The sequence below is a fragment of the Carcharhinus amblyrhynchos genome, chromosome 1, assembly GCF_965287045.1.
Source record: "Carcharhinus amblyrhynchos chromosome 1, sCarAmb.v2.hapA, whole genome shotgun sequence".
In the NCBI taxonomy this organism is placed as follows: Eukaryota; Metazoa; Chordata; class Chondrichthyes; order Carcharhiniformes; family Carcharhinidae; genus Carcharhinus; species Carcharhinus amblyrhynchos.
Window position 1 is genome coordinate 166,195,184 of NC_137324.1, and position 14,255 is coordinate 166,209,438.

Below are 14,255 nucleotides of genomic sequence, written 5' to 3' on the forward strand. Positions count from 1 at the left end.
GTAACACGGCAGTACTGCTGGAATTTTCACAGCATTTCAACGTAAACCATTGGGCGAAATCCCTGAGAGACTATGTGAGGTGGTAGCATCTCCGGTGGTCCACTGGCCAGGATGGCAAGATCCCATTAATCCTCATTAATTATGCACAGGTGGTTTCCCCATTGAATCACTGACGGACAGACAGGCAACTGATTGGTCCGCCCGCTGTCAGCTGATGGGTTCGAAGGTCCCGGCACCATATTTAAATCCCAGTCCAGCCCACTCCTATCACTCCCTCCAGTCCACCCATTTTCACCAGACCCGGAGGGATGTCCAGAAGCCGGAAGGTAAAGGTGAGTAGCCTCAAGAAGAAGGAGCATCGGTTTTCGATGCCAAGACCCCCGAGGCTCCATGGCATGTGCTCTTCCCCAGTGACAGCTCAAAGAAGCCTCACCCCTCTGGCCCCATCCCCATAACCCTGCATATTTACCCTGCTAATCCCCTGGCAATTGATCATGGCTAATCAACCTAACCCACACACCTTTGGACTGTGGGAGGAAACCTACACAGACACAGGGAGAATGTGCAAACTCTGTACAGAAAGTCATCCAAGGTTGGAATTGAACCTGGGCCCCTGGTGCTGTGAGGCAGCAGTGCTAACCACTGTTGCCCAGGAGGTCAGCGTGGCTGCCACCAGTGCAGGGAGCAAATGAATGATTTATTCCACTCTGCCAGGGCCAGTACACTCTCTGCTCCCTCCACTCTTGATGGCATAGTGGTTTTCTGTGGCTTCCTGTGCTAGCACAGTAAACCACTCGAGCTGGGTCGGTCTCTCTTTCTCTGTGTATCTCTGTCTCTGTTCCTTTCTGACTCTCTGTCTCTCTTTCTGTCTTTCATTCTCTGTCTCTATCTCTCTGTCTCTGTCTCTGTCTCTCTCTTTCTCGATCATTGGTCTGATCCTCATGACTTCCCAGAGATGGATATCTGTCACGTTTACATGGTGGCTCCTGAGCCAGTTTGAGCAACAGTACTCTGCTGTTGGGTGAATGAAGCAGTGTGGCGTGCATTGGCTTTGTGGCATCACCTGACAGTTTAGGTATGAGATTCACTCTCGTCTTGACCTTGGCTCCAGCATTGTGGAGGGGTTCCCCTTGGGTCAGTGATCAGTCATGATTGACGCCAAGATATTTTGGTGTTGGATCACGGATGAGTCCCCAGCCACAGAGCCAGACATGATGTTCTTCCTTGGCCTTCTAGTTGTTCAGAGGCAGACTGTAATTATAGTCTTGGCAGCGTCTAGTCAAAGTCTCCATTTTCTGAAGTAGCCTTCCAAAGAACATATATCTTCAGTCAGTGTTTTCTCAACATTCTGGAGTTCTGTCATTGGGAAGGCCAGAGCCAAGTTTTCAGTATATGCTTCTTGGATTGGACTGATAGCGAGGAAGAGAGCTTGCCAAAATCTGGTCAACCACAAAGTTGTTGCATCTGTTTCCAATGGACCATGTCACTAGTGGTCCTTGGGGGTCATGTACTCTCCCTCACATTAATAAAATTGATGTTTTCCTGTTCAATCTTCAGAACTGTTTAAACCAAAGTGACTACTGTATGGATAAAAAATATCTAACATAAATTTTTGCCTTTTAGGCGTGTCTGTCTCCAGTCCTCGAGAGAGGGTAAAGCTCCTTCTGTAATTCAAGCAACAATATTGTGGGGCAGACTGCCAGGAGGTGCTCAGTGACACCTGGAACACCTCGATCTCTGACCTGCTCAATTCTCCACCTTCACGGGAGAAAGTCCCCTGTCTGCTCTTGGAACTTTGCAACACTAGGCTCATCTAAGGTAAATCAACGTGTGAAAACACATCCCCGTATCCAACGCAACTTCATCCTCAGAGTACTAAATCATGGAACAGACTGCCTGTGTGGTCTAAGGAAGGAACCTGGGGGAGTCGAAAGTAAAACAATTGAAAAGTAAATCACCAAAATTTCAATAGATTTTCCCAAAAGTGGACAACTCTATCATTTCTGAGGAGAAACTGAAGGGCAGAAGAAGTGTCAGGTATCAATATTAAAATCTGGCTACTGGGAGATGGATGGGCATCGTATAATCCCTACAGTACAGAAGGACATCACTTGGCCCATTGAGTCTCTGACAAGAGCACCTTACTCAGCCCAGCTCTCGCCCTATCCCCGCCCCCATTCCAGGGGGAGGCGATGGTCAGAAAACGCCATTCTCTGTTGGCCTCGGGTGAGGATTGTACAAGCCTCGGGTGGATGTGCTGGTAAAAATTTTGCCCTAAAGGGCAATTTAGCATGGCCAATCCCTCTAACCTACACATCTTTGGAGGGTGGGAGGAAACTAGAGCACCTGGAGGACACCCACACAGACACAGAAGGTGCAAACTCCACACAGACCATCACCCAAGGTGGGAATCGAACCCAGGTCCATGGCACTGTAAGGCAGCTGTGCTAACCACTGTGCCACTATGCTGTACAATGCTAATACTGAATGGAGACAGCCCAGTGTTGAGAGAGATAAATGGGGAATTCCTATTAAGTATACTGTAAAAATGTTAGCAAATGTATTGCTCAACAACCATGGCATCGGAAGTTGGAACAAGAATTGTGCTGATCTTCCATGCGATATATGCAAATGTTGTTTCAGTTCTGTTGAATTAGTATTATCTACTGAAAAACAGGTTTTAGTTCTTAAAGAGGTAACTGGAGATGTACTCACCATCAGTAAAAGGCTCCCATTCATAATGCTTTCCCGTGAAAGCTCTGTTATTGTAAGCAGAACACTGAACCTCCCGAAAGTCTCGACTCCCAGGTGGGCACGGCTGTCACAGACAAGATACTAAAATTCAGAGCTGACGCTTCCAGAACTTGCATATAGCAGGATCATTGAACAGATGCTATTAGACTTATCATTATCCGAGACCGCGTGACTGGAGAGTACGTTCAAATAATAATAACATGAGCAAGTGGCATTAAAGAGAGAGGGTTTTACTTACTGGTGGGAAACAAAACATAACCAGGCCTACTCGTACTTGAGTAATGGAACATAATTTCCATTTTTAGCATGGGCCATTAGGTTTATTTTGCTCTGGACCTAATTAGAAAGCTAAAAGGATGGCAATGGCAGTTTCATTAAAGCAATAGCCTTGAACCTTGCAAATACATCATGTTATCCCCCAGCTTCTAATTTGGGCAAATCGGCCCCAAGCGCTCAACTGGCAACTATTTCAGAAGGAAGTTCGAGGTAGGGCTGCAGCACTGATTCCCCGAGCCATACTTGAGTGAATAAGGCTTTGTGTGCAGGGTCACTGAATAAGTTAAGGTACAACAATACTGCGTGATTGCAAAACCAGATTGGAAAATTGTCATGTTGTCCAGGCATTTTGTAACATTGCATTTCACTCCCCGTTGAGGAAATTAGGAAGACAACATGGGCCGATGTTTCTTGAGAATAAAATCAACCTGTATCTTTCAAACATTCAGGGCGGCACCAAGAACAACAGATTAAATCATTTCTTTTGAAGGGCAGTCATTATTGCTACATCAGAAAATGTCACAGCCAATTTGCACAAAAGGATCCATAAATATCAATGACATAATAACCAGATGATCTTGTGTATAATTATATTGCTTGAGGAAGAAATTGCACCCAGGACACCTAAAGAATTCCCTATTTTTTTTTTGAATGATCTGGCAGAGAGAACGCTGCTAAAGAACAAAGGACACCATCTCCGATGCCTTTGTCAAGGAAGCTGGCATTTGAACTGGTGAACAAAGTGTTAGTGACTAAGGTTGGCAACTGGTCACCTGGAAGAATTCAGGCAAGTTGAAGGTTTCATAGATCATAGAAGACGCCATTTGGCCCATCCAGTCTGCACTGGCTCTCTGCCAGAGAGACCGCGATTTTGGCAGACCTGACACGCTCATTAATGGGCATAAAACTGCGGTAGAGCCAAGAAATCAGGTTCATGTCTGATTTCCCCATCTTTCATGATCTTACCGGCACCGGATATCCAGCTCATTCTGCCTGCCGCCCATTTCTGGTGAGAGGCTGAATAAATTATTAAAATTTATTTACATCTTTATTAATATGGGATTAATGGATCCGGTATGCAATTGTCTGGTCTCACCTGCTTTTGTGCATCACCAGGGGAGGTTCTCCCCAGTGAGGAAAACAGCTTGTCCCCACAAATGGGGACCAGTCGTGATGGCCTCACCAGTAGAACTAGGGGCCATTGAGATCCCCTCCCTGGAGGTTGAGGGTAAAAGGGTGCTCCTTGGGCAGTACCAGCCTGGCACTGCCCATCGGGCACACTGGTACTGCCTGTTGAACAGTACCACGGATGGTGCCTGAGGGGGCAGGGTTTACGGGGGTTGGCTGATCAGGCCGGGGGATGGGGGGGGGGGGTGGTCTGCTGCAACTCTGCACGCGATCGGTGGGGTAAGGAAAGGGGGGGAGTTGCCAATCTGCAGATGATTGGTGGGGGAGGAAGGGTAGGGACCATGCTGCGATTCTGAAATCAATCAGTGGGGGAAGGAGGGGCATGATTGGTCTGCAGTCTCAAAAGAAACTGGTCAGAAATAAACAGGATGCGGCTGCAGGAGCTGGAATACATGATGTGGAAAAGCCGGCGTTGGACTGGGGTGGGCACAGTAAGAAGTCTCTCAACACCAGGTTAAAGTCCAACAGATTTATTTGGTAGCACAAGCCACAAGCTTTCGGAGCACTGCCCCTTCATCAGGTGATGAGTCTCTACACTTCTCATGGAGTGTTTCATCTGATGAAGGGGCAGTGCTCTGAAAGCTTGTGCTACCAAATAAACCTGTTGGACTTTAACTTAGTGTTGTGAGACTTCTTATGGAGCTGGAATATACAGGATATAGGCCACCTCCAGGACAAAAGACACTTTCTGGTCAAACTGGGTTGTTTACCAGACATAGGGGCACCTTCTCCCTTTATTTGGGAGAGAGATATGTCATCTATGTGCCTCCAGCCCCTATAGGCATGGCCATTGGGTATACACACAGAGATTGGGGTGGCAACACCTGATTGGACTTTATTGATCGGGGTGATAAAGTCCTGATTGATTGGCAATGGCCAAAAGGGTGCAAAAACCATCGAGGTATAAAGAGTGCTGCGCAATAGAAGAATCTCTCACTTTCTCTGCCCCAACAATGACAACAACGGTGACCACCACCAGCAAAGACCAGCACAAAGAGAGCCACCCCACCGGAGAGGGAAGGGAGGAAGAGCCAGAGTATTGAACCAGATCAAAGGACCAGAATACGCAGAGGACTACAGAGACCAGCACACAGATAAAGGTCAGTATCTGTCTGGGTACTCACCAGTCACGCAAAAGTTAAGTCAAGGTCTAGTATTAAATTTCAACTTTGATATTCTATAACTTACTGTTGATTGGGTGGATGATTATTAATTGCGTGTAAATAAATATTGTTGCATTAACACAAGATCTATTCACAATTCTTTGTCTACCATATCAGGGTTTAAACAGACTGTGTGGCAGGCGCAGTAACAATATAGAACTCTACAGAACCTCAGGTTACTTTATAGCCAGTAAGGTACTTAAAAAGTATAGTCACATTGTAATGTAGAAGCTACTTTAAGCAATTAGTGCTGGAAACTTCACAGCAGGACTAACCTTAAGTCTATTTTATAAGAACTGGATGATCTCAGAGTGCAAGACTTGTACAAAATTCATAAAAACTTCAATGAGGTTGGATTGATATTGCACTGGCTGATTTAAATTAAGCCCCCTTACATCCTGGCAGAGGTGAACTGAGAGGCTAGCTACAAAATGGGGCTTTACACAACTGAAGCAGGGAACCATTCAGATGGCACAGCACTGATTAAACGTGGAAGTGCTTTTTCAATTCCACGTTATACCCCAATTTGCTTGCCAAGGGGAGAGAATAAGGGTATCAGTCTGCTTTACTGTCTAACTGTTCAGTCTCTTCTGCCTAGGCCTGGTGATGCACTCCATGAGAAGTATAGAGATTCATCGCTGGAACAAAGTGGGTGGCACGGTGCCAGAGTGGTTAGCACTGCTGCCTCACAGCGCCAGAATCTTGCGTTCAATTCCAGCCTTGGGTCACTATCTGTGCAGAGTCTACACGTACTTCGCGTGTCTGCATAGGTTTCCTCCACGTGCTCCAGTTTCTCCCACAGTGCAAAGATATGTAACTTGGATGGATTAGCCTTGCTAACTTGCTCTTTAGAGCCCCAAGATGTGCAGGTTAGAGGGATTAGCGGGGTTAATGAATGGGATTAAAGAAAATGGGCGGGGAAAGGGACTAGGTCAAATGCTCTGTCAGAGAGTTGGTGCAGACCTGATGGGCTGAATGGCCTCCTTCTGCACTGCAGGGATTCCAAGGAAATGGGCTGAATGGCCCCTTAATATTTGCAACCTGTGTCTATTTTTATGAATATTTCTTTACTTTTGAAACAGGTAGTATGAGAGTCAGTTTATTACCACCAACCCGAGTGGGTAAGAGACAGGATTGGATCAGCGACCCATTTTATATCCAGCCTCACTTTACTCCCTGTTTCCTGTCTTTCCGAAAGGCCAGGTCTTTGTGGAAATACCTCAGTGGTAAAGAGTGGTGATGGCGGAGAGGAAACAAGAGTAAAGGAATACAGATGGCTATCAAAATACATTGTAACATTGATTCTCCCAATTCAACCAAACATTGGCCAAAACTCTACCACCTTGCCCGCCACAAAATCGGGGCAGGCGAGGGGTCCAACAGCGGAAATCTCAGATGGGAATTTCCAGTCCTGAGTGAGGTTGTAAAATCCCGTCCATTGTGCTAACTGTATATTAGATGAGTGTATTCGGGTGATGGGCATTAATTAGAGATTCAATTGTCTACCCACATACAGGAGCTGACATAAACAGGGTTTCATGGTGGCACAGTGGTTAGCATTATTGCCTCACAGCGCTAGGGAGCCAAGTTCAGTTCCCGGCTTGGGTCACTGTCTGTGTGGAGTTTGCACATTCTCCCCGTATCTGCATGGGTTCCCTCTCAGTGCTCTGATTCCCTCCCACAATCCAAAGATATACAGGTTAGATGAATTGGCCATGCCAAATTCTCCCTCAGCGTTCCCGAACAGGCATCAGAGTGTGACGACTAGGGGATTTTCACAGTAACTTCATTGCAGTGTTAATGTGACTAATGATTAAACTTTAAAAACTGTGTTTGTTGGGTTTGGAAGAGTGTGTTTGTAATGTGTGTCTCTGTAGGTAAAAGCTTATAATTATGTAAAGATTAATTAGGCTTTACTTCTATTCTGGCCATCTAGAATAGAACTCATTACATATCTACAGCTCCTCTTCCCCAGGAAACGTCAAACCACATTGCTGTCTTTAGCACCTTGAAATCTGCTGTCTCTCTTCCTGTGATCCTTGTATGATTTTCCATCTTGTACCCATTATCCTGGCAAGTGATGCTCATAGAATCCCCACAGTGCAGAGAAGGAGGCCATTTGGCCCATCAAGTCTACATCAGCTCTCTGACAGAGCATCTTACCCAGGGCCCTCTCCCCCACCCTATCCCTGTAACCCCACAGATTTACCACAGCTAATCCATTTGACCTACACGTTTTGGGACTCTAAAGGGCAATATTACTATGGCCAATCCACCTAACCTGCACGTTTTCTGGACTGTGGGAGGAAACCGGAGCACCTGGAGAAAACCCATGCAGACACGGGAAGGATGTACAAACTGCACACAGACAGTGATCCAAGGCCAGAATTGAACCTGGATCTTTGGCAGCAGTGCTAACCACTGTGCTGCCCCAGAGGGAAACGTCAGGAGTGGGATTTGAACCCAGGATCCCAGAAAGTGACTAGAATTCACCAGAACTCCACAAGGGAAAGAATTACATTTCTTAAATCTGGTGCCTTAGACCACTTGGCCATCCTGACAATGGGTACTGTTCTAGAGATGTCATTTCTCAGTTGACCATAGACACCAATGATGAACTGATTGTGACAGACAACACAAAATCTGTCTGCAGCCAAACTCTAACAGGGTCACCAGATAGTACAGTACAGTGGAACTGCTGATTGATTTAACCCGGGCACACAAAGCCAGTCAAAGTAAGGTTTGAGATCAGGGCTGAGGATAGGGGTGGAGGGTTGGGGAGTGAACTCTCATGTGGATAGACAGTCATAGAGGTTCACAGCATGGAAACAGGCCCTTTGGTCCAACTTGTCCATGCCGCCTTTTTTTAACCCCTAATCTAGTCCCAACTGCAGAAGCTGGGGTTGTTCTCCCTACAGGAGAAGGTTGAGGGGAAATTTGATGGTGTTCAAAATCATGACGGAGCTGGACAGAGAGAAAATGTTTTCATTAGTGCAAACATAGCAACATAGAAGATAGGAGCAGGAGAAGGCCATTCGGCCCTTTGAGCCTGCTCTGCCATTGATCGTCCAATTCAAAAGCCTAATCCTGCTTTCTCTCCATAACCTTTGATCCCATTCACCCCTAGTGCTATATCCAGCCGCCTCTTGAATACATTCAATGTTTTTGGCTTCAACTACTTCCTGTGGTAATGAATTCCACAGGCTCACCGCTCCTTCTGTGAAGAAATGTCTCCTCGTCTCTGTCCTAAATGGTCTACCCCGAATCTTCAGACTGTGACCCCTGGTTCTGGACTCCACACCATCGGAATATCCTCCCTGCATCTACCCTGTCCAGTCCTGTTAGAATTTTATAAGACTCTATGAGATTCCCCCCTCATACATTTGAACTCCAGCGAAAACAATCCTAACCTAGTCAATCTCTCCTCATACATCAGTCCCGCCATCCACGGAATCAGTCTGGTAAACCTTCGCTGCACTCCCTCGAGAGCAAGAACATCCTTCTTCAGAAAAGGAGACCAAAACTGCACACAATATTCTAGGAAGAGTTGAGAACCAGAACACAGATGGTGAGGGGCGAAAGAAACAAGGGTGACATGAGGAAATCCCTCCCATGCAGGGAGTGAAATGCATTGCCTGAGAGAAAAATCAGTCTCATATATTTAAAGCAGGTGCTATGCTTAAAGAGAGTTTGTGTTGGAAAATGGAGCAATGAGAATGTAAGATTATGGACATTAAAAATTTATTCAAGGGAAGTGGATGTCATTGGCTAGGCCATCCCTTAAATTATGCTTACTTCTCCACAAGAATCTAGCTCCCATAAGAAAAACATTTGGGTTATACAGGGTACAACCTAGTAGAACAGCCCTCCCACCCCCCCGCCCCATTATTTGCACTGAATTACATATTTTAATTCATCCTTCACCACACTCTGCATTTTCTTTCCATGACAACCTTTGATTTACCCTTCACAACATTCTCTAATTTACCCTGCACCAGCCACATCCTCCCACCTCACATTACTCCCTTACTAATGTTCCATTACACCGGTGTACACCTTGCGGCAGTAATACGCTGCACGGTGTGGCGACTTTGGTTCGTACCTGAGAGTTGCATGACTTGTACTGTCTAAAAACTCCAAGGCAATTGAAACCCCGAGCCATCGGACTCCTCGACACTCTGGGCAGCTGTTGCTTTTGCAGTCCAAGGGTGGCTTCTTCAGCTGGAGACTGTTTGTGTGCTTGAACTCTGGCTTCCATTTGTGTCCGGAAAGGTTGTGACACATCCCTCTTCCCCGGCACTGACTCCTCGGTCTGCTGCTGTTGGAGTTGACCCCACAGATCTGACCCCAGCACTGGATAGTTTGTCCGCTTCTGATACAATTGTGAATGGTCTGACAATCCGTCTATTTTTCTTTGATCTGCATCTGTGCGTTGATGTGAGGAATGGTTCTGAAGAGAACCACCTGCCCGTAACCTCCTTGGTCTCAGTGTATTTAAGGACTCCCTGCAAATACAAGATTAGTTTGAAACTAAGAAGGATATTAACTAGTTAACCAGGTGAATGGAGTTTATCCCTCCTGAAATAGCTTGGGGCTGTCTGATATACATTAACTTAATTATGAAAGTCAATAGTAATGTCATGTAATCTTTAAACTTAACAATAGACTTAAGCAACACCAAAATGTAGACATTTGTTGAACTTTGTTCCATGCTGCTTACAGTTGCAAACCAACTGGAGTTATAAGAACCAGGAGGAGGAGTAGGCCAACTGGCCCCTCGAGCCTGCTCCGCCGTTCAATAAGGCTATGGCTGATCCTTTCATGGACTCAGCTCCACTTATCTGTTCGCATACCATAACCTTTAATTCCATTACTGTTCAAAAATTTTACTGTCCTTGCCTTATAAACATTCAACAAGGTAGCCTCAACTGCTTCACTGGGCAGGGAATGCCACAGATTCACAACCTTTTGGATGAAGAAGTTCCTCCTCAACTCAGTCCTAAATCTACTCCCACTTATTTTGAGTCCATGCCCTCTAATTCTAGTTTCACCTGCCAGTGGAAACAACTTCCCTGCTGCCATATTATCTATTCCCTTCATAATTTTATATCTTTCTATAGATAGAAAAACAAATGGGAGAGGGATGTGTTGCTGCAATTGTATAGTGCATTGATGAGGCCATAGCCCTAGAATATTGTATGCAGTTTTGGTGTCCTTATCTGAGGAAGGATGTCCTTGCTATAGAGGGAGTACAGCAAAGGTTTAGCAAGGTAGATTCCTGGGGTGGCAGGTCTGTCATAGACTAAGTCAGTTAAGATTATATTCACTGGAGTTTAGAAGAGTGAAAAGGGACCTCACGGAAACTTGTGAAATTCTAACAGGGTTAGACAGGGTAGATTCAGAAAGAATGTTCCCAATGGTGGGGGAGTCCAGAACTAGGGATCATAGTTTGAGGATAAGGGATAAATCTCTTAGAACTGAGGTGAGGAGAAATTTCCTCATTCGGAGGGTGGTGAGACTGTGAAATTCACTTCCACAGAAAGTAGCTAAGGCCAAAACATTGTCTGATTTCAAGAAGAAATTAGATGTAGCTCTTGGGGCTAAAGGGATTAAGGGATATGGGAGGAAAAGAGGAATCAGGATATTGAATTCGATGATCAGCCATGATCAAGATGAAGAGTGGAGCAGGCTCGAAGGGCCGACTGGCCTACTCCTGCTCCTACTTTCTACGTTTCTATGGAAGAGAACCCAGAACAACCATTGCAAATTGTGGATTTTGTTCTGAAACCCAGTTCTCTATTGCAGGCCTTAAGAATATAGATTGAATTAATGCAATATTTCCCAATTCATGTCCACCGATGTCATCTTCAGGGCTTTGTCCCATCCCATTCTTCTTTACTCATTCGCAGGACGTGGGCGTCACTGGCAAGTAATGTTTCCCCTAAGATAAAAGCAAAATACTGCGGATGCCGGAATCTGAAACAAAAATAGAAAATGCTGTGCCACCGTGCCACCCAACTATCCAACTCCTTCTCAACACTGTCTTGAATCATTTCAGTGTCTATTGCTCTACGGGGAATGGTGGTAAGGTTTTGTTAATATCAGGGTTGAGCAGAAGCAGGTTAACGTTTGGGACGAGGACCTGTCATCTGAACTCAGAAACTTGTTTGCGTCTTTTTTCGGGATTGGTGTTAATCCAGTATTTTCTGTTTTAACGTCAAACCAGCTTTCTGTGCCTCCACTGCTTAATGTGCCTAGACGATGTCGTTGGGTGAGCCTCTCGATGTTTTAGTAATGAGCGCGGGTTAATTCATTTCCTTCGCGCTTCAGTGCCTGATTGAAATAATAATTATTCAGTCTCTCATTGCATGCTTTTTTTAAGCAGGTTAGGAGACTTGTCACACATTAGCTCCATTTTTGCCTTTGGCACCCCCTTCCCTTTCATTTACCTGCTGCCCTCCCTTCCGGATTTTTTAGGGCCCAACACGAATTGTCGCCCCATGTTCTCTCTCCAAGGTGCTGCCTGACTTAATGCATATTTCCAGCAACTCTGTAATTGGTACGGATTTTGCATTTCTTTGCCTGTTAATTTTAAAAGGTATTTCAGGGAGCATTGCTCATATAGAATCCATACAGTGCAGAAGGAGACCATTCGGCCCATCAAGTCTGCATTGACTCTCCAAAAGCATCTCACCCTATTTACGTAATGCAATGTGTTTTCCCCACTGATCTCCCTAATCTACACATCTTTGAACATTAAGAGACAATTTAGCATGGCCAATCCACCTAACTTGCACATCTTTGAAGTTAGGTTGAGGGAACTGGGTCTCTTTTCCCTGGAGAGACGTAGGTTGAGAGGCGACCTGATAGAGGTTTATAAAATGTTGAGAGGAATAGATAGGGTGGATTCTCAGAGGCTATTTCCCTGGGTTGAAATGGTCGCTACGAGAGGACACAGGTTTAAGGTGCGGGGAGGAAAGTACAGAAGTGATGTTAGGGGTAAGTTTTTCACTCAGAGGGTGGTGAGTGAATGGAATCGGCTGCCGTCAGTGGTGGTGGAGGCGAACTCGCTGGGGTCTTTTAAAAGACTTCTGGATGAGTATATGGGGTTTTATGGGATTGGGGGTTATAGATAGGTGTTGATGTGATCGGCGCAACTCGTGGGCCGAAGGGCCTGTTTGTGCTGTAGTGTTCTATGTTCTATGAAACTGGAGCATCTGGAGGAAACCCAAGCAGACATGGGGAGAACATGCAAACTCCACACAGACAGCGACCTGAACCAGGAATCAAACCCGGGTCTTTGGTGCTGTGAGACAGCAGTGCTAACCACTGTGCTTCAAACCTTAAAGAGGCACATTGTTTGTTCCAGGCAGACATGGAGAGAACATGCGAACTCTGCACAGTTACCTGTGACCAGAACTGAACCCGGGTCCCTGGTGCTATGAGGCAGCAGTGCTAACCACTGTGCCACCGTGCTGTGGTATTGCCCACATTACTTTCATGCTAGCCCTTTAAGGACAGTTTAAAGTTTTCTGTGAAAATCCCCTGGTGCATCCAGGCAAATAAATTTAAACGTACTACTTACATAAAAGAACAGGCTGTTCAACAAATGAAAAAATTTAGAAGGCACATTGTTCTGACTGGTAACTTCCCAGCTCAACTTGGCATTGGAATTGGGAAAAAAACAAAAATCAACACTACACAGAGAAAGCACAGTTTGGACATACACGACTCTGGAGGAGGTATGTACGATTAAGAGACAATGTGAAATAAAACAAAATTACATGCTCTGAGGCAGAAGTAAAAGGTAAAATTTATTTATTAGTCGCAAGTAGGCTTACATTAACACTGCAATGAAGTTACTGTGAAAATCCCCTAGTCGCCACACTCCAGCGTCTGTTCGGGTATACTGAAGGAGAATTTAGCACGACCAAAGTGTAGATCTCCCTAATCTACACATCTTTGAACATTAAGGGACAATTTAGCATGGCCAATCCACCTAACCTGCACATCTTTGGACTGTGGGAGGAAACCGGGTCACCCAGAGAAAACCCACACTGACACGGGGAGAATGTGCAAACTCTACACAGACCCAAGCCGAGAATCGAACGCGGGTCCTTGGCGCTGTGAGGCAGCAGTACTAACCACCGTGTCACCGTGCCACCCTTAAGTTTATGACTCACAGAAATGAAACATATTACTGGGCAAAGGGGAAAATAGCTGAATAATGAAGATACAAGATGGGATTTTTTGGCCGTGCTCCCCCCGCAGTCAAAGGACCTTTACATGGTCTGCCTCTGCTCGCTACAATTCCCGTGGCGGGCTGGACCTGAAAATTCCACCCTAAGAATTCTTAAAAATGCCAAAGGAATGTGAATTGCAACATGGTGGCACAGTGGTTAACATTGCTGCCTGACAGTGCCAAGGACACAGGTTTGATTCCTGGCTTGGGTCACTGTCTGTGTGGAGTTTGCACATTCTCCCCATGTCTGCGTGGGTTTTCTCTGGGTGCTCCGGTTTCCTCCACCAGTCCAAAGATGGGCAGGTTAGGTTGATTGGCCATGCTAAATTGCCCCTCGTCGCAGGGAGGTTAGCTAGGGCAAACATGTTGGGTCTTGGAGGGATTGTGGTCAGTGCAGACTTGATGGGCCAAATGGCCTCCTTCTGCACTGTAGGGATTCTATTCTACGATTTAAAATCAATTGAGTAACATTACCGTGCTCTTTACAAGTCAGCAGACAAAAAGTATGTTGATTGAACGAGAGGAAAAGAGTATGGAAAGCTAACTTCTATCAGGGACAATCATGGTGGAAATATCCTGGGGGAAATCTGTAAACATTCAGAATGAGACTTTTACTAAAAGAATACCAGAAA

At 45.6% G+C, this 14,255-nt stretch overlaps 1 protein-coding gene and 1 non-coding gene across 6 annotated transcripts in view; both read right to left on the bottom strand.

Moving 5' to 3' along the window:
• LOC145347181 (thrombospondin type-1 domain-containing protein 4-like) overlaps positions 1–14,255 on the bottom strand; it is a 428,571-nt gene that overhangs the window by 325,750 nt on the left and 88,566 nt on the right. For all 5 annotated transcript variants that reach the window (XR_013887821.1, XM_080195031.1, XM_080195028.1 and 2 more), the window contains exons 5-6: positions 9,484–9,886; positions 2,716–2,818 (exon numbers count right to left, since the gene is read on the bottom strand). Coding sequence is in view for 4 of the 5 variants with exons in the window: in XM_080195031.1 (XP_080051157.1) it covers positions 2,716–2,818; positions 9,484–9,886 (506 nt within the window). In the remaining variant the exon portion in view is untranslated. The remainder of the gene's footprint in view (positions 1–2,715; positions 2,819–9,483; positions 9,887–14,255) is intronic.
• On the bottom strand, positions 7,824–7,942 carry trnal-uaa (transfer RNA leucine (anticodon UAA)). Its single transcript has 2 exons — positions 7,905–7,942; positions 7,824–7,858 (listed from the first exon to the last, which is right to left on the bottom strand). It is a non-coding gene; the product is annotated as a tRNA-Leu (tRNA).